Here is a 20249-nt window from a genome sequence, read left to right as displayed (position 1 = left end):
TTTTGTGCTGTCTGTGCCCCTCACTGAGGGGACTTGCTGTTGGAGTCTAATCTGTGCTAAAGCGTTTACTTATAATTTGAAAAAAATAAGTGCTCAAAGGAGATGTTGGGTTGCAAGATTGTCTAAAAATGTGTTATTGTTGTCAACAATGAGGTACAATTTCATAATATTTGCTGATGTTATCAATACATCTATGGCTTTGACCCTTAAGGCCTAAAATTCTGATTATATCGCATACTACGGCAGAGCAGGTGGCAATGCTTTAAAGAGGATTAAGAAATGTGACTATGACACATTTTCATTTCCAAAATATTTGCTGGATTTCTCTTTTGAGGACATTTGACTTTGGGAATGCTGTCTGTGTGCCAAGATTTAGGCCAGGGATATTCCCTGAGGAGTTAAAAATACCCACTAATCAGAGATTTATCTACTAAAAGATTCGACATACTCTTGAATATAACAGTGTGAATGGCACCTCTATAATTAAAGAACTTGGTATGTGTCAAGTTAAATTTGTCACTGTCTTGTAAAAGCATTTTAATTTATTGAATTTCCTGTGAGCCCTTGTCAAAACCATATCTGGCGTCAATAAAAGAATGGCTGTAGATTAACTTTCAGCATGCAAACATGGGTATCTTTGGTCATTTAGACTTCATTTTAGTCATCACAATTCTAGGAAGAATATATATGATTAATATCACTAACTCCTTGTTTCTGTGGTGCTGCAAAAAGATGCCTCGTGAAATAACCTCCCTGCTCTCCTGACTAGACTTCAGGTCTTTGTGACACATAAATAACTGCTGGGTGCACTGAACCAAGCTGTGAAGTCCTTTCCTGAGGAAGCATAAGGCTTAAATAAGGTATTGGTGTCTCTCCAGTCACTTTCAGGACTTTCTCAGTCACTTTCTTTAAGGCAGGAGAGACAAAAGTATTACTGTCACATGTGCTCTTTGGGGAATATTTTGTATGTCCGTTTTTCTTCTGTTTTCCTGGCAAGGTCTAGATAAAAAGTGACTTAAGTAGTAGTACTGTATTAAATAATAATGCATTAAACTGTTAATTAAGATTTCTGTTGCAACCATCAACCAACTTGTCTGGATGTATATGGAGCATCATACAGCAATCCTGACCTCTCCGTGTAATTTATTGTGACCTCAAATTTACCTTTCCTTGCCAGATTGGCAGCTTCTGAATGTGGCATGCTGGTGACATCAGTTCCATTCACTGCTATCAGAATATCCCCGACCTGAAGCCCTGCTTCTTCAGCTGCACTGTCTGGAATTAAAAAAAAAAAAAAAATTATTTAGAGTTAGGATATCAAGCATGTCTATGTGATCAAGTTTTTCTAGCAAAACAGGTATCTGTACAACCAGTCAGGCTCTGGGGCCTTTGTGATATCAACTTGGAGGTGGAGCAAGTTTTTCTGAGAAAACTGTTAGTCATCTGTAAATGAAACTTCAGAATTCAGGTACTGGTTCAACACTAGATAATCACCGGCAGTGGAGAAATTTTGTTAAAAATGCCATTAGGACTTACAAGCTTTAAGATGCAAATAGGCATTTCAGTATCTGAGGATTTTGTCCTAAAGTGCAAACAAATGCCTGATGCAATGTTCAGTAAAGTTAGTAGAAAAAAAATCTATTATTCTGGTGAATTTTGGATTTAAGACCAAGAGACTACTTTCTGTCCTGATGTTTCTCTTACTGGTTAACAGAATTTGGCTATAGTATTTTGTGGGTTTTTGTCTTTAGGAGGAAAAAACATAGTAAATTAACAAAGAGTCAGTGAAGGAGGGACGGAATCAGATTTGTTAATATATCAACCTTTTGTTTATTCGTTAATTGTTGCAAAGTACAGACACTCCTAATAAAATAGTGCTCAGACACATGCCAGCCAGGAATGGTGGCAATTTAGAGAAGTCATAAATACGCTTCATTCATGGGCACCAGTACACAGTTACTTAAATCCCAGTTACAAATTTCTCAGTCTGTTTTTTCCTTCTCTTTTATAATTAAGCAATCCTAATGTACTGGGAAAAAAATGGTTTTGGAAAATATTGTTCCATGTCCATATATATCATGTATATTTTTAAAGATTTTGTACCTTATTATGCAGTAAATGTGATTGTTCAGTGCATTTCTGAGGCTTCTTAAAAGTTGTAGGGAAGAGAATAGTAACAGCTTAATAATAAACAGGCACAAAAAAGTCGTGGTTCACCCTCATGTGTATTACAAATGGCAGCACATTTTGAGTTGTGCTGGCCTTGAGGATCTCATACAAGACTTTATGATTATAAGCAGTCTTCAAAATATTATTAAAATAATGTCTCAGTGTGTAATCAAAAAGAGATACAAATGCAATTTTTGTCTGTTTTAATAAAATTAGTCATATTTTGAGAAAACAATTTTATTAGAAATTTGTAAAAAAGAATACTCTTTTTTTTGTTGTTGCTATTTTAAAGCAACTGCATTTGAAAAGAAAACATACAAACATACAAATAAATTTAAGAGGAGTGATATACAATATGAGTAGCTATACTTAATTTTAATTAGTAGGTATTAGGGCTAATGTTGTGTGCATGACCTATGATTTATATTTAGGTAAAACACTTTCCCACATTCTAATTTGAAAGACCTCTTCCGAGGTTATACTCTTTGACAAAACAACCCTAAGGGAATCTGTATGTTTACAACTGGGAAATCATGTAAAACTTTTCATTCTAGAGAGAAGAAACATTTCTTTGCAACAGAGATAACTTTATATGAATAGATACTGAAATTCCCATCAATCTGATAATAACAGCTAGTTGTCCAGGCACACACACATTGTCACAGTTGTGCTATTAAGACAAATGATGGCTGAGCCCAGCAATTTTGTTTTCTTAAAATAATCAGCAATGAATGATACTGATCTTTAACATTGCAGTCAAAAGTAACATTCTAATAAGATGAGCAGAACAAGTTTTTTAATGCAAAATTACTTTCTCTTGTTCACAGTAAATAATTTTTCACAGAAGTTATACTGTGAAGACTAGTCTCAAGGATTATGAAAATACGTATTCTGGACAAAAATTAGGTAGCTGTTTCAGGATGAAGAACATTACATAGCCACTTTAGTCACAATACTAAGTCCTTTGTTTAGTATTCTGTAGGCAAAGGTTTTTTAGATTTACATTATTGGTAAAGCTTCAGTTGATAAGGGAAATTCCTGATTGTATTCAGACATGTATAAATACAGAATGATCTCTAGGATCTGGTGTCAAAATCATGTTTATTTTCACATAGTTTACAGCAAAATATTCCAAGATCCTTTGAGAAACAATAGGCATAGCCATATAGAAAGTAAAATTACCACTTCCAACATTTTCCCTTATTTCTTTTGAACAGGTCTGTCCTTTGCCTGAGTTCCTCTTCTGGACTGAAGGCTTTATTTTAGTATTTAATAAGTAAAACATTTGTTCTGAGGCAACATTAGAATGGTTTTTAGAACTGAACAGCAGCATCATGCAAAAAGCGTGACTGAGGTATAAATCTAATTGTGTTGAGATGTATGGGTTTTTAATGCAAGTCTTAGACTTGTAAAGTATTAGTAAAGTGTTGACCTTTTCAGATATTTTTTTTTTTCTGTGCATATTGCTCCCTGGCTCAGATTTCTGACTTTTCTGATCTTCCCTAGTGGAGTTTAATGATGACCCTATTTAGTAGTTTAGCAGGCAGTTTTTAAAATGATGGGTTCAACTAATGGATTCACAGGCTTCTGAATTCACAGGCTTTCCCAGTGTTGTCAGGAAGCTGGACAATATAAAAAACAATGCTGGTAAAGTGACAGAGCTATACTTAGATGTCTTGCTAGAGGGCATGCACTGCCATTCTTGGTCTAGGATGACATTTTTCATGATACCTGCCTTTGGTATTAGAAATCTGTCAGGGTCTCCTGTACCTTCTGCTCCTTCTCTAGTTCTACTGTGTCCATCCTGAGGATGCAGAGAGCAGAACAGCAAGCAATACTCTAGATTTGGATGAACCAAGGTTTTAGGCAGCAGCAAAATGAATGTTACTCCCTGTGTCTCATTCTTACTGCTGGTACTGACAGAGCCAGCTTTTAGACAGATTTCTAGGCTGCCATTGCACATAGAGCCAATGATTTCAGAGACCTTTCAGTTGTGACTCCCAAGATCTCATTCCTGAGTGTAACTGCCAATACTATGTTTTCCATCATGTAGACATGGTATAGATAATTTCTCTCTAGAAGCATTATCTTACATTTCATCTTTGTTGAAACTCATCTGCTACTTTTTTCTCACTCATTCAGTTTTGCCAGTTTCTTCTGGCGTTCCTCACAATCATCAGACTACTCTGCAGAAGTTAACAGCATGTCTGTTAAGATTTATAGATGGCTCAGTGGAAACCCATCCAAACAGAAGTGTCCCCAGCTAATAAGAGTTTTGGAAATATTGTTATGAGGGTCACTGCATCCTTCATTTCATTCTTAAAGGCCTGTTGTCATTAAGAGATGTCAGTCCCAAAAAGTTCTGGACTTTACATCTGGAGAGAGGCTGGATGCAGACACTTGCATAAGGTACCAACTGGCATGGAAGGACACAGAGCAGTGGAGACTGGTTTACTCACATATTACATATTATTATATAACTGATGTTCTATATGTTGTAGATAACATATATTATATTACTAAATATTATATATTTATTTTAATACATTTTTATAGGAGAATTTAACTCGTACGAACACAACTTACTTGTGTCTACTTCAGTCACAAGGATAGGCTTTGAGAACTGGATCCTGAAACCCCAAGGGTAATTTCCAGTTCCTTTAGCGATCTTCACCGTTCTTTCACGAACTGCAAAATAGGAAAAAAGACATCCCCTCTTCTCTACAAGCCAAGTTCAATTTAACAAGCAGCAGCCTGGTTTTAAAACTTTTTATCTATAGGCACTGACAGTTATTGATTTTGCAAATGGCTGGGATGCTTTCTGTATCACTCCTAGCTGTTTGGTGCTGCTCCTCTGCCAGCGTGTACCTCCCTCATGCCATGACTGATTAAATGTCTTTCATGTCAGGGCAAAGACAGACAGTATCAATGAAGTGTGCTTTCATCTGCAGTTTAAGTGCCTGGAATTTGTAATGAAGAGGTGGAGAATCATTCACATATTCCACTCTACCAATGGCGTTGTGAAAGAGAAAAGTGCTCCTGCTCTCAGTGTCAGACTTCTAAACTGCAAATACAAAATATGCTCTAAATTCTTAAATGAGTTTAAATATGTTTCTTGTAGTTTTATTCTTCTTATATTTTAGAAGGTCTTTTGGATACCAATTTTTCCTTTTGTTTACCCACTCCTGTCCGCTCCCTGCTTCCACTGCCTTCCAATCCTCTAGTCAATCATCCCAACCACACTGGCATCTCCTGACACCATGGCTGTACCCATGTGAAATGTCTTTCAAGTCAGCAGAATTTAACACATAACGGGAAAAGGAAGTAAAATGGAAGACCAGGGTCTAATTGCCTACTTCCAACATTTCCTAGGGTCTAGTATTATTTGTGTCTCAAATGGTCTGGCTCATTAATATATCTTATACTCATGAAGGACTTCAGTGTAAATATGAATTCTCAGGGTGTCTGCTTTTGATCATTTGACTGTCTTACTGTATTTGTTTAATGGAGGGCAACTTAATAATTTATGACAGCTGTTTTGTCTTCAAATTATGTACTGTTTGGAAGATAGAAATTGCTTTAAAGGTTACTTTACTAGCAGGCCAATTGATGTTACCTGTTTAAAAGAGCCTGTATACTTCAATCCCTACTTTAATGATCTCGCTGAACTTCTGAGCTCTCCCATGGGGGAAGAGGCGATAAAAATGGCTCTCCAGAATATTCTTGTATATTTCAAGGGAGATTTTTCATATCTGGAGATTTATAGAGGACATTTGTTTTCTCTCATATTGTGAATGATTTATGAGCTCCATCAAAGAACTATCTCCTGGAAAGCTACAGGGTGTTTCAGTTTGTGTTAGTTCTTTGAACTCTGTTAATTTTCAGTAACTTAACATTTGAAAAGTGAAGGGAAACTTCCCACCCCCCTGAAAAAGTTATTCACTATACCTGTTTTGCATGACAGGGTTTAAACTACACACAGAGCAAAGCTTCATACCCATAGTAAACTTGATTCTTTTCTTTCTTGATCTACTATATTTGAAATTTTGATGTAGAACAGGTTTTATGACCATTGTAATATTTTATGTCCATAAATAGCTCTCTATGATTTTGCTATGCTTGGAGAAATTATGAAATTGCATTGCTTCTGCCCTTATCATGCAGCAAGAGATGAGGTTTAATTATGACCTTTTACCAGTACCAGTTTTGTCAAGTAATTATGACATTTTGAAAGACAGTAGCTAAATAAGAACTACTTATTTACTTTTTAACTTTTTAGTTCCTTGGGTTGCTCTTTTTCCTGTCTTCAGAATCTACTCCAAAATATTGATCCCGTGGAATCCTCCCAATAAATACAGTTTTATGACATTTATTACCTGCTGCTTTAGATAACTTACTTGCCACTGGTCTAGGCCTTTTGCTGAGACATCTAGGACTATTATCCGGAGAGACATCATCTCCTCTGAAAACCCAGGAAGCAGAATGAAAGTTTTCTGAATAAAAGCCTCTGTCCTCATTTTCAGAATGTAGTCTCAGATCTACTGACCGAGCATCCTCTGAATTTACTGTCATGAGGATAAAACAATTAAAAGGAATGTCAGTAGGGAAAATGCATTAAGAATAACAGACCTCATTCAGTCAGCATGGAATAATTGCCTCAAACTTCTTAATGAACTGTTTGTAACATTTGTACTTAGTTCTGCAATTTTGCTGCTGTTAAAGGGGCAGTCTGCAAAGATGTCCAAATATAAGATCACAATATTGGATGCTATTGCATATTGAACTCAAATGCCAAGTAAAGTCTTAATGCAAATGGTCGAAAGAGGACCTTGCACCTCTTTAAGAGAAGTCAGGCTTTAGCCATTTGTTAAGCTTTCTTATGCAGCTCATTTGATTAGGAAACCAAACAAATTTTCTAGAAATTTAGTATGAGATTAGTGCATATGGGAAGAAAAGACAAACTGAAAAGTAACTGGGATGACTCAGGTAATAGTACACAATGACCATATTTGAAGTTTGCTTAATCTTAGCTCTTTCAGATCTATGTATTTAGTTTTATTAAAAGGGAGGTGAGGAAATAATAGTTTGGATTTTGTTTTTATTTAACATAAAACTTCTGGCTTGTCCTAGGCTGTTTAATATTTATATGATGTTATCATGAGGATTTTCAGGTTCATATTTTATCTTAATTTGCATTCACAATGTCTTGTAATGAGTTCACTGGGTCAAACCATGTCACCCAGATAAACACAGAGAGGGAGGAAGGCTCTAATGCTCCGCTAAAGGAAAAAGCAATAATGTTCAGGTTCACAAGGAGATAGGACCTCAGGCAGCTGAATGTGTGACAGGCAGGCTATAAACAGCAGTTTGACTGTGAAGAAAAAGGCTATGCAATAGTATGACAACTATTGAGCTGGAACTTCCAATCTAAAACTGGATAGTGAAAAGTATATAAAAGTATAGACCATCAGAGACTGCACTAACAGATAGACTGAAAAAATGCTTTATTGTAAATTATCTGAGGGAAAAAAAATCATATTCCTTTCAGTACAAAATGCCTGGTATAATGCAGCTAGATTTAATGCAGCTGGAGAAAGGATCTGTTTGCTTTGTTTATCCTGTGTTTGATGTGGCAATTATGCAGAATGATTTCCTGTTTCAAAACAGAAAAGGTAAAAATTAAACTTTCTTTAGTTTTGTTCAGCAAGTTACTTCCTGAATACATCTAAATGGTAGTCCTTTTTCACTTTGACAGTTTGCTTAACTGTGTCTATGTAGACAAATACTCCACATCCACTGACTTCTCCCTTATGCAGAAAGTATGAGGTGGCATGATTAACTGTATAAAAAGATGACAGGATTAACTGTATAAAAAGCTGCTAGTAAATAAATAAAAATAAGCAAATAAATAAATACTACTAGGCTGATATGTTTAAAGCACATCTTAGCTTGCTAACAGGAATTTCTAAATTAAGAAAACCTATACTAGCAACAAGCGATTCAGTACAGCACAGTTTTTTGCCAGTTTGATACAGAATTGTTATAATTGTACTAGAACTTAAAATGTGACAAATAGACAAAAACAGAGAAGTAAATGCTGCCATGCTGGCCTTATGGAATTATGCCAAGACATTTCTTGAATGTCTTTTCACCTCTCCCCTCCTTGAGCTTTCAGCACTGATGTCAAACTGAGCAGTTTATGCGCATAAGGAACAAGTTGCACTTAGGTTCTTCTCAGCTGCTGGAAGTAAGCATGTTAGGAGCTGCTGCTTCCAGATACTGATTTGAATTGTCTCAAGTCTGCAAACACCAGTGAACAGTCTAGCTACCAAAGCAAAAGGGACAGAAGGCTCAGGCCTGTAGCATACTATCCAAAATGTTTATATACTAAGATATGTGACAGAATTGTCTGCTCACTCACCTGTTCTGGAGACCACTTCAGGTTCATGCCATGTGCTATCATGCCATGTGCTACCAAAATCTTTGTCCCAGGGAAAGCAATGGTAGCTCTTGCAACTTAGTCGTCTTCTTTTTTTTTTTTTTTTTTTTTTTTTGGATTGTTTGTTTATTGGTGGGTTTTTTTTTGTTTTGTTTTGGGTTTTTTTTTTGTATTTTCTCTATGAAATCAGCATGTGCCTGATCTAGTAAAATTAATGGTCAGTCTTATATTCAACAGACATTACTGTTGAAATCAATGAACAGTTTATCTCGGTGTATCTCTCTCCTGGTAGGCTTTTGAGCTTTGGTGGTTTGACATGGTAACTTTCTAATCTCCTTGCCATGGACTTGAATCTGTCTTAGGGGCAAAGCATGGAAACTGCTACTGATAAACAGCTTTTTAATGTTCATGTGACACATCATTCATCCCTGCTGCTTTAATAACAGGCATTAAAAACTTAAGGATTGACTCAGTTATCTGAACACAGGTGACTAGTACCATATTAGATGCCTTAAGATATCTCACTTGCCATCCAGTAACTGCTTTAAAAAGACATGGGTTGCCTGTAGGTCACACATCTCAGAAATCTATTGGCATCCCATCTGGCAACTGACACCTATGTTTAGGTAGTGAATTGATGCCCTGCTGGTGTAGAACTTACCTCTTCAGCACAGGGACAGAACATATTTACAGTTTATCTTCTATTGGACCTGCACTGAAGCCTTACATCTCTCAGTCTTCCATAGGTTTACATTTAACCTTCTTCAGAAAGGAGGTTATACATTTACAGATAAAACTTCCCTCGTCAAAAGTAACCATCACAGCACAAAATACTTCCACAGAGAAGTGCACATTTCTTCATCAAAGTACTTCTTACACTACTAAAATAACAAAACAGGAGTCAAAGGTGGTGTGAAGTAAGTAGTAGCACATATGTTCTCTCCTAGACTGTACAGTCCTTCCTCAGGGACTCCATTTGCATGAAATGTAAATTCATCAAGCAGTTACTCTTTAAAATTCCTTCCCATGTGATTTAAGATGATGAGTTTGGTACAGGCTCAAGCATATAGCAATGTGACAGATTTCTTAATGAGACAGTTATGGGAATAACTGTTTCAGTAACTAGAGGGGCAGTGAAGGACAATCTAGGCAACAGCCTGAAGATAAAGGTGGATCAGGTGGTAATCTTAGTGAAGAGAGGACTCCCAGCTCACCATGGCTTTGACATAAGCAAAGTAGGCATCAGAAGTATGACTTTCATTACACTCTCAAAGCTGCTGCTGTATGTAATTACCTGTTTGTCTGTGCTTAGAACTTGTCTTAACATCAGTTGCATATGAACAAGAATGGTACAAACAACTGTTTTTCAGTCAGATTCTTCACTTGGTTATATGAAGGAGAGAGGATACTAACTCCCATAAGTGAGGGATAGTTCAATTGGATAAAATATGCTTGCTTATGATAATGACTAAGACATAGACTGAAGTTATGAATTTTCTTAGCGGAAAACACTGTCAGAGTGTCAATCACATGAAAGAGAAAGAATACAATTGTAAGGCTAAAGTACTCACTTGATCCCTCAGTAATTGTGCTGTTTATGGAGCTTCCTCCAGTTGAACTGCATTTTTTGCTGTCTTTGAACTGTTTCCGTCTCCTGGCCCACTGGTCTATTGCTTCTTCCTGGGAACTATCACTAGCTCTGGTGTCTTTCATCAAAGGCAGATTTCTGGTTTTATTCATTTCCGATTTCAAGTCTAAATTATAACCAGACATTTTAAGGAATGCGTAAGACAACTTAAGCAATTATACTGTTTAAAATTTTCACATTCTAAATAGGAGAATAACCTAACCAACACAGAAGTGAAAATAGCAAATAATACTGAAAATATAATATATCATATAAAATAATACTGAAAGTATATATTTTAGACTAATTGAGGTCTTCATGCAGAGAAAAGTGCATGTGATTACCTTGTGGTAGTTGTATCTGTAGTTAAATACCTAGATAGCCATTTGTATGGCACCATTTTTATGCAGAAACATGTAAATTGCTCATAGATTTTATTTACAAGTGCTCATACATTTTTGAAGTGGCCGGTATGTAGATATATGAAGTGCTGTTTAACCATTAAAAATCTTGCAAGATGCACATGCAGATAAAAGGAGAATATACCTATCTACTTTCAGTTTCTTTCTAGGTAGGGCAGTATAAATTTATTTGTTGTATTACTATTTCAGCTAAAACAACAATTGGAAAGCAGACTGTGCTGGATTCCATTCTGAAAATGCAACTGAATCCACTGGCAAGGATAGATAGGGAGAAAGTGAGCCCAGCCTCAACAGACTCCCTAGAGGACTGTGTAAGTGCTGTCTTGGCTCAATAGCCTCTTCCTGGCTTCAGTCAGATCTCCATCACAGACGTGTGCCACTGAGCCCCTTCTCCAGGGCAGCTGATTATTGCTGAGAGTTAGGAAATCAATTACTTGTAGTGCCCTTCTAGTGTCCTTTGCATGAGTCCTTGCCCCTCTGATAATGAGTAAGTTCCCACAGCACCAGCAGACTTCTAGATTGCCTGGACTCCTTTCCCCCATCCTCTTTACAACATTTGCATCTGTTTTTCTCCTCTGTTCTAGATGTTCTCACTCTTTGTTAAAAAATGACACATTTCCTTTCCAGTGTTACTGAATTACCAAGCACAGGAAGTCCCACACTGTCCCTTGTGCTCAGTGTCTTGACTAGGTAGGTTAGTATTCCCACATTACAAGTGGACTTTGTTTCATATTAACAAGTTTTAAAACTTTAAATGCTTATACTTCTTTCTGGATGTACACATTTACTCCTTTAAGGCAGGACCTCCACAGCATTGCTAAGAATAACACGGATGGAAAATCAAAACACTGCCATAGACCAAAAGAGGACCAAAGTTACGGACCAGGTGAGGTGATAGGTTAGAGAAAGAACACACATAGATAATTCTTAGCAAGAGGCGAAGGGAGAGGAAAGAATAAAATCAAAATGCGAGAAATAACTACACCTCACTTCTGTGCTGTGTGTTTAACCATGGAGATCTAATGTATGAGAAGTCAAAGTTTTTGAGCATGTAGGCTTCCTTCAGTGTCTTCTTTCTATATCTTGTTCTAAAGAGATTTCTATTGAATTAATTCCCTATTTATTTTAGTATTTTAGATATTGATCTATATAGCAATATCTAGTTATATATCTATATAGTCTATATAGACTTCAGGTATTTTTGAAATTTCCATTACCAGTGCCAAACAGGACAACCTTGGAGGACATACCAGTAAGATTATTAAAAACTTTCTGATGCTTTTTACTAAGATTCTCGAAGAAATTTTCCCATGTATTTTTGACCAGTATAAAACTCTTAACTTCCAAACCTGCTGGAAACATTCTCTTCTGGAGAGAACAATCTTAGTTATATTTGCATATAACTTGGTTAATATTAAAATTAAAGTGTTTGGAGTGATATTTCAAAAACACACACTCACATATGTGTGTGTACATATTCACAATGTAAGAAGCTTACTTTGTAGTGTGCAGTGTCCCAGTATGGCTTTACATCTTTATAATTCAAACCACTCCTTTTAAATGACCAGTTATGGATATGAGTAGATGGATTACAGAAGGGAATACAAGAACTTTTGTAAAAGATTAACTATTAAAAACAATTATTTTTCATACGCAGTTTTCTTAATGACATAAAGAGAGGAGAAAGAAGGTTAAATGATCTAGTATGGTCATTCCATGACATGTAAAGACTCATCCAGAATTAGGACTAAGATGTACTTAGAATTCAGTATTCTCTTAGATCACATGGATTCCAAAACCAGATTTATATGGTTTTAAACACTGACTAGACCTCTGAGTCCATGCCACATGTCAACTGCAAAAAAACGCTTCTTGTTTTGGTATTTGCTTCTCTTACTAGAAGCATAGGATGGGCTGACTGTTTAATGTAGGAAACCCACTTCTTGAACAAAGCTGTATTAAAATTTTCTTTATTTTTAAATTTAAGTTACTTAGCTCTACAAGATGGCTCCTAGGATCCTCAACACAATAACTGTATATTATAACCAAATGGTCTAGCAAGCCAATATAATCTCTTTGTAAAGTTATAATATACCTTCATTTTCAAAAAAAAGATGTCACCAAAGCAATAAACCACCTATGCAAAAGGTGTGTCAATGATATTAACACCCAAAGTCTTATAACACCTACCTTTCTGACTAATCTGTTTTACTGATGATGGGGGAATATCTGCATTCTGATGAAAATCTTCTTTCATTTCAATCCTTTTCTCAATTTCACCAGAGTTGGGTTTGGTTAACTGAGGTAGTTGATGTGCTCCAGGCTCTCTCTTTAAGCTATCATCAGTTGACTCTTTACTGCAAAAATTCTTTGGTCTTTCCTCGACATTTGACTGTTCTGGGAAACTCTCTTTCTTTTCTGTATATGCCAAAGAGGTAGATAATATGGCAGCCTGTGCGGAATCATTATGGCAATCAGATTCAACAAGAATATCCCCAGATATGTCTTGTATCTCTGAGAAGCTTTCTGATTCATTATTTATGTCATGCTCCCCAGGACCTAATAGCAAGGATGACAGCAAGGATTTTTCTTGTATACTACAGGGAAGTTTAGACTCTTTTCTTACTGCAGAGTCAAAAGAATCAGGTATCAATTTAGTGTCACCTTGGATGAGCCTTCGTTCTAGTTCTCCAGTTATCACAGTGATTACTGACCCTCTCCTTTTCTTTGTTACCTCAAGCTCTGCAGGGGGTAGGTGAACATTTTGCTGTAAAGCTGAAAGTTGGTTTGGGTTGCTTTCTGTGGATGCATTATTAGCACTTTCCTTGTCATTATGTATTTCACCCAAAGAGCTTCTAGAATGTGGAGAGATGTCTACCAGCTGAGCTTTGTTTTGTAATTCAGTGTGTTTTTCTAGATGGTTGTACTCTGGTGTCCCTTCATCTGAAGCATCTTCAGTAGACTCAGAGTCTTCTTCCCATATGGCTAAGTTTCTCAGAGGCTCCTCATGACCATGTTCTTTTTTCTCATTTATAGCACCACTGGACCGAAGACTCTCCGTTAATGTTTCTTCTGTTTCTTCACCTTGCCCCACATAGTCATTCAGTAAACAAGTCCCATCTAGACTTTCTTCAGGCTCAGATGGATAAATGGTAATATTATGATCAAATGACGTGAAAGCATACTGATATGAAGACTTAAGATCTCTCAAACTTCTCAGTGAGGAGGTCAAGTCAGGACATTTAGAAAGTTCTGTATAGCTGATATGAACATGTGAGTTCCTGTTACAGGCATCTCCTGCTTTGGTCTCCTTAGGCAATACTTGTAAGGATGGCAATGAATAAAACCCAGAATCCCTTCTAGGGTGAACTAGTGATGGTACATCAAGGGTAGTATCTGGGAAAGACTTTCTTCTTGCTGGTTTTAGCCCTGTGTCTTTCCATTTGTCACACATATTTCTTTCTTGACCTAGTTCATTGTTCTTACTGATATACTCCTTCCCAGTGTTTGGGTTATTTAAGGTATTACTAGCTACAAAATAATTTGTACTATTTATTTTTGAGAAAAGTATTTTATCTTTTGAAAAATCTTCTTTTTCACTGGTGTGGTCTTCATAGTCCTTTTTGCTATGTTTATGAAAACAATTTTCTTCCCCCCAGATTCTCAAGGTTGTAGAGAGGCTGTCAGATTCCTTTCTGTCATTAACAGGGTACGAAGATACCCCCTCTGCAATTGTATCAAAATGCATTTTGTCACAGTCCGCAAATTCTTTAGGTGGAGGGAGAAGTGTATATTCATCTGGGAATGTATAGTCTACTTTTTCATAAAAGCTAAAAGATGACTCACAATCTGTATTGCAAGGTGCCTCTGTTACAGAGCAATCTGTTTCAATCCAATATGTATCTTCATGTTCCCTGTTGCAGGTTTTGCTCTGTGCCTGTTCACCAGGTTTGATGTTAACCTTTACATTTTTCTTTCTGTTGGTATATTCCACTTTAATTTCATTTGCTTCAGTGTTGATTTTCAGGGAGGCATTTTTATTGATGGCACTCTGAATTTTATGTTTAGAAGATCCCTTGTAATTCCCATTGTGTTCTGCTGAATGGTCAGTTGAAGAACACTGGTACTTCGAACAGTTTGAACACTGCCTTCTCTGGTGTCTTTCATGACAACATTTATTGTTTGAACTTTTCCTTTTTTCAGCTATGAGTTTTGTTTCAGAATCAAACAAAGAAACATTCTCAATTTCTACTTTCACATTAAAAGAACCATATTTTACTTCAGCAGTAATTTTGCCAGTAGCCAAGCTAATGGACTCTGCAGAGTCTGGCTTGCCCCACAATGTAATTTTTCCTGTGGATGAGCCCTCTGATTCACCAAAAGTTACTGTAGCTAGGATTTCATCTTGCTGAGGAGAGAACATTTGCGGAGGGTAGTTCTTTTCCTTCTTTCCTTCTTTTTCGCTGTCTGATACGTTATCAAGGTCTCTATCTTCAGATGCATCTGAGCTACTCTGATTTTTGTTTTCATGATCTTTTCCATCTTCTTCAGTACCTTTTACATCCACTGGCTCGGTGAAGTGCGCCAGAGCCTCATCTGCTTTATTTCCAAGGTTTCCTACATTTTGCTGGCATTTACAAATGGGTGACAACTGTTCATCTAATTTAAGGTAAAAAAAGAAAAAATATTTTTTCCATGATTTGGTAAGAAATGTCACAAATGTCTGATAAGCTTTGAGACACTTTTCATAGAAAATGCCTATTTTATCCTCAAGGTGTAGTGTATTTTTTACAACATTATTTTTTTCATTTCAGTATTAACTTCTTTTGTCTTAAGTATCTGATAAGTACTGTGAAGTCAGATAAACAGGGTAGGCCATGTTAATTCACTCTGATTGGAGGAAATTAATATATTTTTTTCTCAGAAAGTTTTACAGTTGTTAGAGGATAAGGTATTCTATTTGCATATAGAAAGATCTACCCTTTCTACTTTCATTACTTCTCTCAGTATTTACTTCATTCCTGTGAACACACTGGGACAATCAATATCCCATTGCATGTTTGCAGTTTGGGGTAAATTACATGGTAGTTGACTTTTATAATCCTTTTACAGATGAGCAAACAAAGGGATAATGAATACTGTCACACTCACACAGCAAATCAGTGGCACATTGCCAGGAGGATATGAGCCACAGTTCCCTGTTTGAAGCAGAAGAAAATACTGTTTCCTGGCTGGAGCTGTACTAGGCAAGATTTCATGGCATTCATACAATTACATAAAATTCTGCTTTGCTTGGGCTTTTTTTAGAATAGGCCATGTGCATTAGAGGATAACAGTTTACAGTGACATCTACCTAAGTAGGATTAGAACAAGCTGTTAAATTTAGACAACACTGAGAAATTTACAGCAAGAATGCTGAAAATTTGAGGCATTTAAACATCAACATCTTAAGAAAGACTTTGCCAGAAATAGCTAGGATAGCAACTCAACTAAAATAAAACAACTGGCCTCATCAAGACATTACCTGTATGTACCCACACTTGAGTGTAAATATTTCCAATTTGACAAACAGATTGGGGCACAAAGATGGATTTCTGTCTTGACGAGTAAATGGAGAATAACCACCTATGATTCTGATGTTTTTCAAGTTAAACATTTATGTAAACTTACATTCTCTGGAATCAGAGCTCTTTCTGCCCTTGCAGCTTTTTCTTCTTTTTCTACTCATTTCTAAGAACTGTGGACATCTGGATTCCACTCTTCTGTGTGGGAGGGAAAACATTGGATAATGAGAAAGTTTCTCTAGAATAATTTTGCTCTCTAGCTCTCTCAGGCTCTTTAACTTGGCTTTTCTCCTATGTAGGAACTGACTGGTTATAAGGAAAAATAGAAAAGTGCTAGAGGAGGTACTAGTGCCTCTATTCTCTTCTCTTGATTATTTGGTACGAAATTTTTAAAGGTTTCCAAATAATAGCTTAAAATCAAGGTCTGATGATCTCAGCTGTGGGGCCTGAACCAATATTCTTTGATGATTGTGTGAGATTTTTTCAGTGGCTGACCTTTCCCAGTGTATGATTTTATCCAATTCTGCTTTTTAGAGATTAATATTTTGTTTTAAGCATTCATTTTAAATTCAATTTTATTTATATACATAATGAAATACTTAGTAATCATTGTTTTTTTCTCTTGAGAAAAATTCAGACTTAATACAGGAGAATAAAAGGCCTCATCTAGGATTAAGTGCATAACTGAGTCTCATGCAGAGCAAACCAAAACCAATCTGCATCCCACAGTTTGGGTTGTCCCTTGCGTTTGTTTGTTGAAAGAAGAAAACTGTCCTAGATGAATTGTTCATCTCATAGGGGAACTTCTTAAATGTAAGATTAATTGTTAATGCTGTCTTAGTATTGAAGACCTACTCTACTCAAAATTAATTGGTAAGTGGAATACTTCTAATAATTAATTCTTAAATATTATTCTTTTCACAAAATCAAGAAAATAAAAATTTAAAAGCTTAATTTTGTTTCTCCGTGGACCTGTGGGAAATTTCACTGTCTGAATTTAACAGGCCTGAAGAAACATGATATGAAAGAAGGTTTAGCCCATGGGAAACATTATGGATGCTACTATTTGTGTGCTTTAATAATTTGAGACAAATTAAGAATCCCTAAACCCTCAACTAGGAGCTGAGCTTTGCATCCATGTTTATTTAGCTAGTCAGCCAGTTTCTTGCAGTTGATCACTGAAGTGAGACCTTAAATTTATATCGAATTTAACAGAATAGCTAAAATCCAAAGTCATCTACCATTCCTATCATGCAATGGGGCTGAATGCTGACTGAAGGCATGGTAGTGATGGAAGAGGTCTGTATCCCATGCAATGTAGACGCTATTTAACCAATTAGAATTGGTAGCGTTTTCTGGGATTGATATTTCATTTGATAATGAAAATAATCAACTTTCCAAAATAAGTCAATGTGTTAGGATTTGTTTCTGTTTATTTAATCCAAAGATTTTCTATTGTATTCTACATGACCTTGGAATAGCCAATTCACATTACCTGAAATTAGAAGTGTTTGAACTGCTCATTCATCATCGGGATAGTCTTGAAAATCAGTAGAGTTTTGGTAGGAAAAATCAACTGACTGCAAATGTTAATAGCCATAACCATCTTTAGATGATCATCAGTATATCAAATGAGTCATTGTGGAAAGAGCATGAGTGAATTTTTCAGGCTGTGAGTTTACCTGGTGTAATGGAGATGTATGGATTTTGTTATAAAAATGAGGATTAGGATAAAGGTTTTTAAATCATTGCACTGACACTGCAAGACACATTTTACATGCCACTGTGTGCAGTTATACATAGCTAGCCAAACAACCGGGAAAAAATTCTTCTTTCAAGACACATTCATTGACTTCTGAAAACTTCTAGTTTTGTGTGAGGCTAAATGACTGAATATGCTAGTGCACTAACACATCCATTAGCTGGCTGCAAAAGTGCAGGCATTCTCCCCCATCTTTTTGGAATACACTAGAGAGACTGAGAAAGTTTTGTATTTATTTCACAGTAGACACTTTGTAAAGTTTATATTGTCAAATTTCAAAGCTTGACAGACAGCCAAACTTGCCAGCTGAGCTCTGTTGTCCATGGGAAGAATGATCTTAAAGCCAAATAGAAGGCTTTAAAGGACACAGAGGCAAAATCTGGGACTGATATTTATCTGTAGTTTTGGATATGAGACAGTGTCTATTACTTCCAGATAAAAATCGTTATTCTCTTAAAGGGTTACATATGCAAGTATGTTAAGAGTATCAAACTCCTATTTAGAGGTGTCTTATGTAAGATCTGCAGATTGGTCATATATTTATGACAATAGGAACAACAGTCTAACAGAGCTCTGAATCTGATTGTGATACTTGAGGTTTCAGTTATATTTCATTAAGTTGTAATTGAGAAAATATTTTTACTTCTAGGAATTCTCTCAATTCAACCTAAGGAAGATGCTACACACTCAGTTCCTTCCCCTCCCCTTTCCCCTTCTTGACCTTCATGGTTGTCTTTCCAAAATACTTACCTTTGTTATACTATTTTCTGTCGTTCCCCAGGAATTCCACTTTCATTTTTTTCCCCTATCCTATGGTCAGTAATGAAATGGTTAATCTCAATATAGGAAGTGCAATTGCTAAGCTTCATTGCTAAAATGCTGTAAAAAATTATTTGCAGATCAAGAACAGCTGCCTGTTTTACTCTTTGCATTTGATAATTAAGTGTACAGCTGTATGCACTACAGATTACTCTAAAGAAAATCTGAATTTTACTGAATGCTGAGTGCACCTTACAGGACAGGAATATATTTAGTACATAAAGTGTTTAAGGTCTTTTTGTAGGAAAGAATAATAGGCATGACTGTAATCAGTTAGGAGTGGTTTTGAATTATGAAGGATTTGGGGATAAGGTTAGCATGGTTCAAGATGGATGAAGGACTAGAAAAGTGAAAAGACCATTGAACAATACCAAAAAGAAAAGAGGAAACACTGCAAGAAGGATGCTGAAATATTGAGGAGGTATAAAGTATTGTGGATCAATTCAAATGAAAATCATATTCATTTAAGTTTCTTCTCATAGCTATATGTTTTTGCCAGGTTTTGTCATGGCAAAACATCATAAAACTTCGCAAAATAAATTCTAGGTCTGAAATGGTCACTAGTTCCACTACTATTCAAATAGCGTTTAGTGGCATGGGACAATCTGAAAGTAGTGAAGGCAGATAATGTTGGTTCTCTGCATGCCAGGATTGTCAGAAAGGATCTAGTACCTTCTAAAACTTAATAATCTGAGCATGCAGCCATAAAACCATCAGTAGAGGTAGCGACAGATCGAAGTTGCTCAGAGTGGTAGGATATTACAGATTTTGCTATCTGGTCAAAGATGAGGCATAAGACCTAGGTGAACAGGATGATTAATCTGTATTAGTCTGGATATGGTTTTTTTTTAGTTATTTCTGTAATTGGTTGTAAGTAGAACAAAATTATAATTTAGAATGATTGTTTGCACTGTTCATTTGTGATTAAGACATCTCTCAGATGTTAATTTTCATATTTATATATTATTGATTTTAATCATACATGCAGTGTGTTAAATTGTTGATATCTTAAAGCAATTTTTAAGTAAATATTGGAAAGAACCTTTATGAAGCCAATAGTTTTGTTGTCTCTACTACATTTCCATATGTTAATTTATGCTTTCTCCTCTAAGGTTTACTACATCAGAAGAGGCACCAGTTCTTTGTTTTTGACTCATCTTTTTTGTGCATGTTTTCCTTGCATTGTCTTTGTCTGTTCTTGCTTTGTTGGTTGTACAGCTGAGATGTGCTAACAGAATTAGGAATCTCATTGCCTTCAATCCTAGTCACATGAGTGACCCATTGACTTGAGTAAGGATTAGATGTATGCATCAGGACTGCAGGGTAAGACCCTGCATTAGGGACTATTCTGTCCACTGCTGGACACTAGATGAACAGTAGTCCAATTAGCTTAGATGAGAACAGAGACACTCAGCAGTTCACTAGATGGAAGTCAACATCCACTGAC

The 20249-nt window shown here is 36.1% G+C and overlaps 1 protein-coding gene across 4 annotated transcripts in view; it reads right to left on the bottom strand.

Moving 5' to 3' along the window:
* Nucleotides 1-20249, bottom strand: part of LOC141937467 (uncharacterized) — a 47256-nt gene that overhangs the window by 21678 nt on the left and 5329 nt on the right. For 2 of the 4 annotated variants that reach the window (XM_074855159.1, XM_074855160.1), the window contains exons 2-7: nt 16328-16419; nt 12848-15316; nt 10180-10362; nt 6567-6734; nt 4756-4857; nt 1165-1275 (exon numbers count right to left, since the gene is read on the bottom strand). In XM_074855159.1, coding sequence (XP_074711260.1) covers nt 1165-1275; nt 4756-4857; nt 6567-6734; nt 10180-10362; nt 12848-15316; nt 16328-16419 — 3125 coding nt within the window. Of the gene's footprint in view, nt 1-1164; nt 1276-4755; nt 4858-6566; nt 6735-10179; nt 10363-12847; nt 15317-16327; nt 16420-18733; nt 19378-20249 lie in introns of those variants that run through there. The other 2 variants (XM_074855161.1, XM_074855162.1) reach the window with 2 other exon arrangements.

Source organism: Strix uralensis, chromosome Z (genome assembly GCF_047716275.1).
Source record: "Strix uralensis isolate ZFMK-TIS-50842 chromosome Z, bStrUra1, whole genome shotgun sequence".
In the NCBI taxonomy this organism is placed as follows: Eukaryota; Metazoa; Chordata; class Aves; order Strigiformes; family Strigidae; genus Strix; species Strix uralensis.
This window is presented reverse-complemented; position numbering and strand designations above follow the sequence as displayed.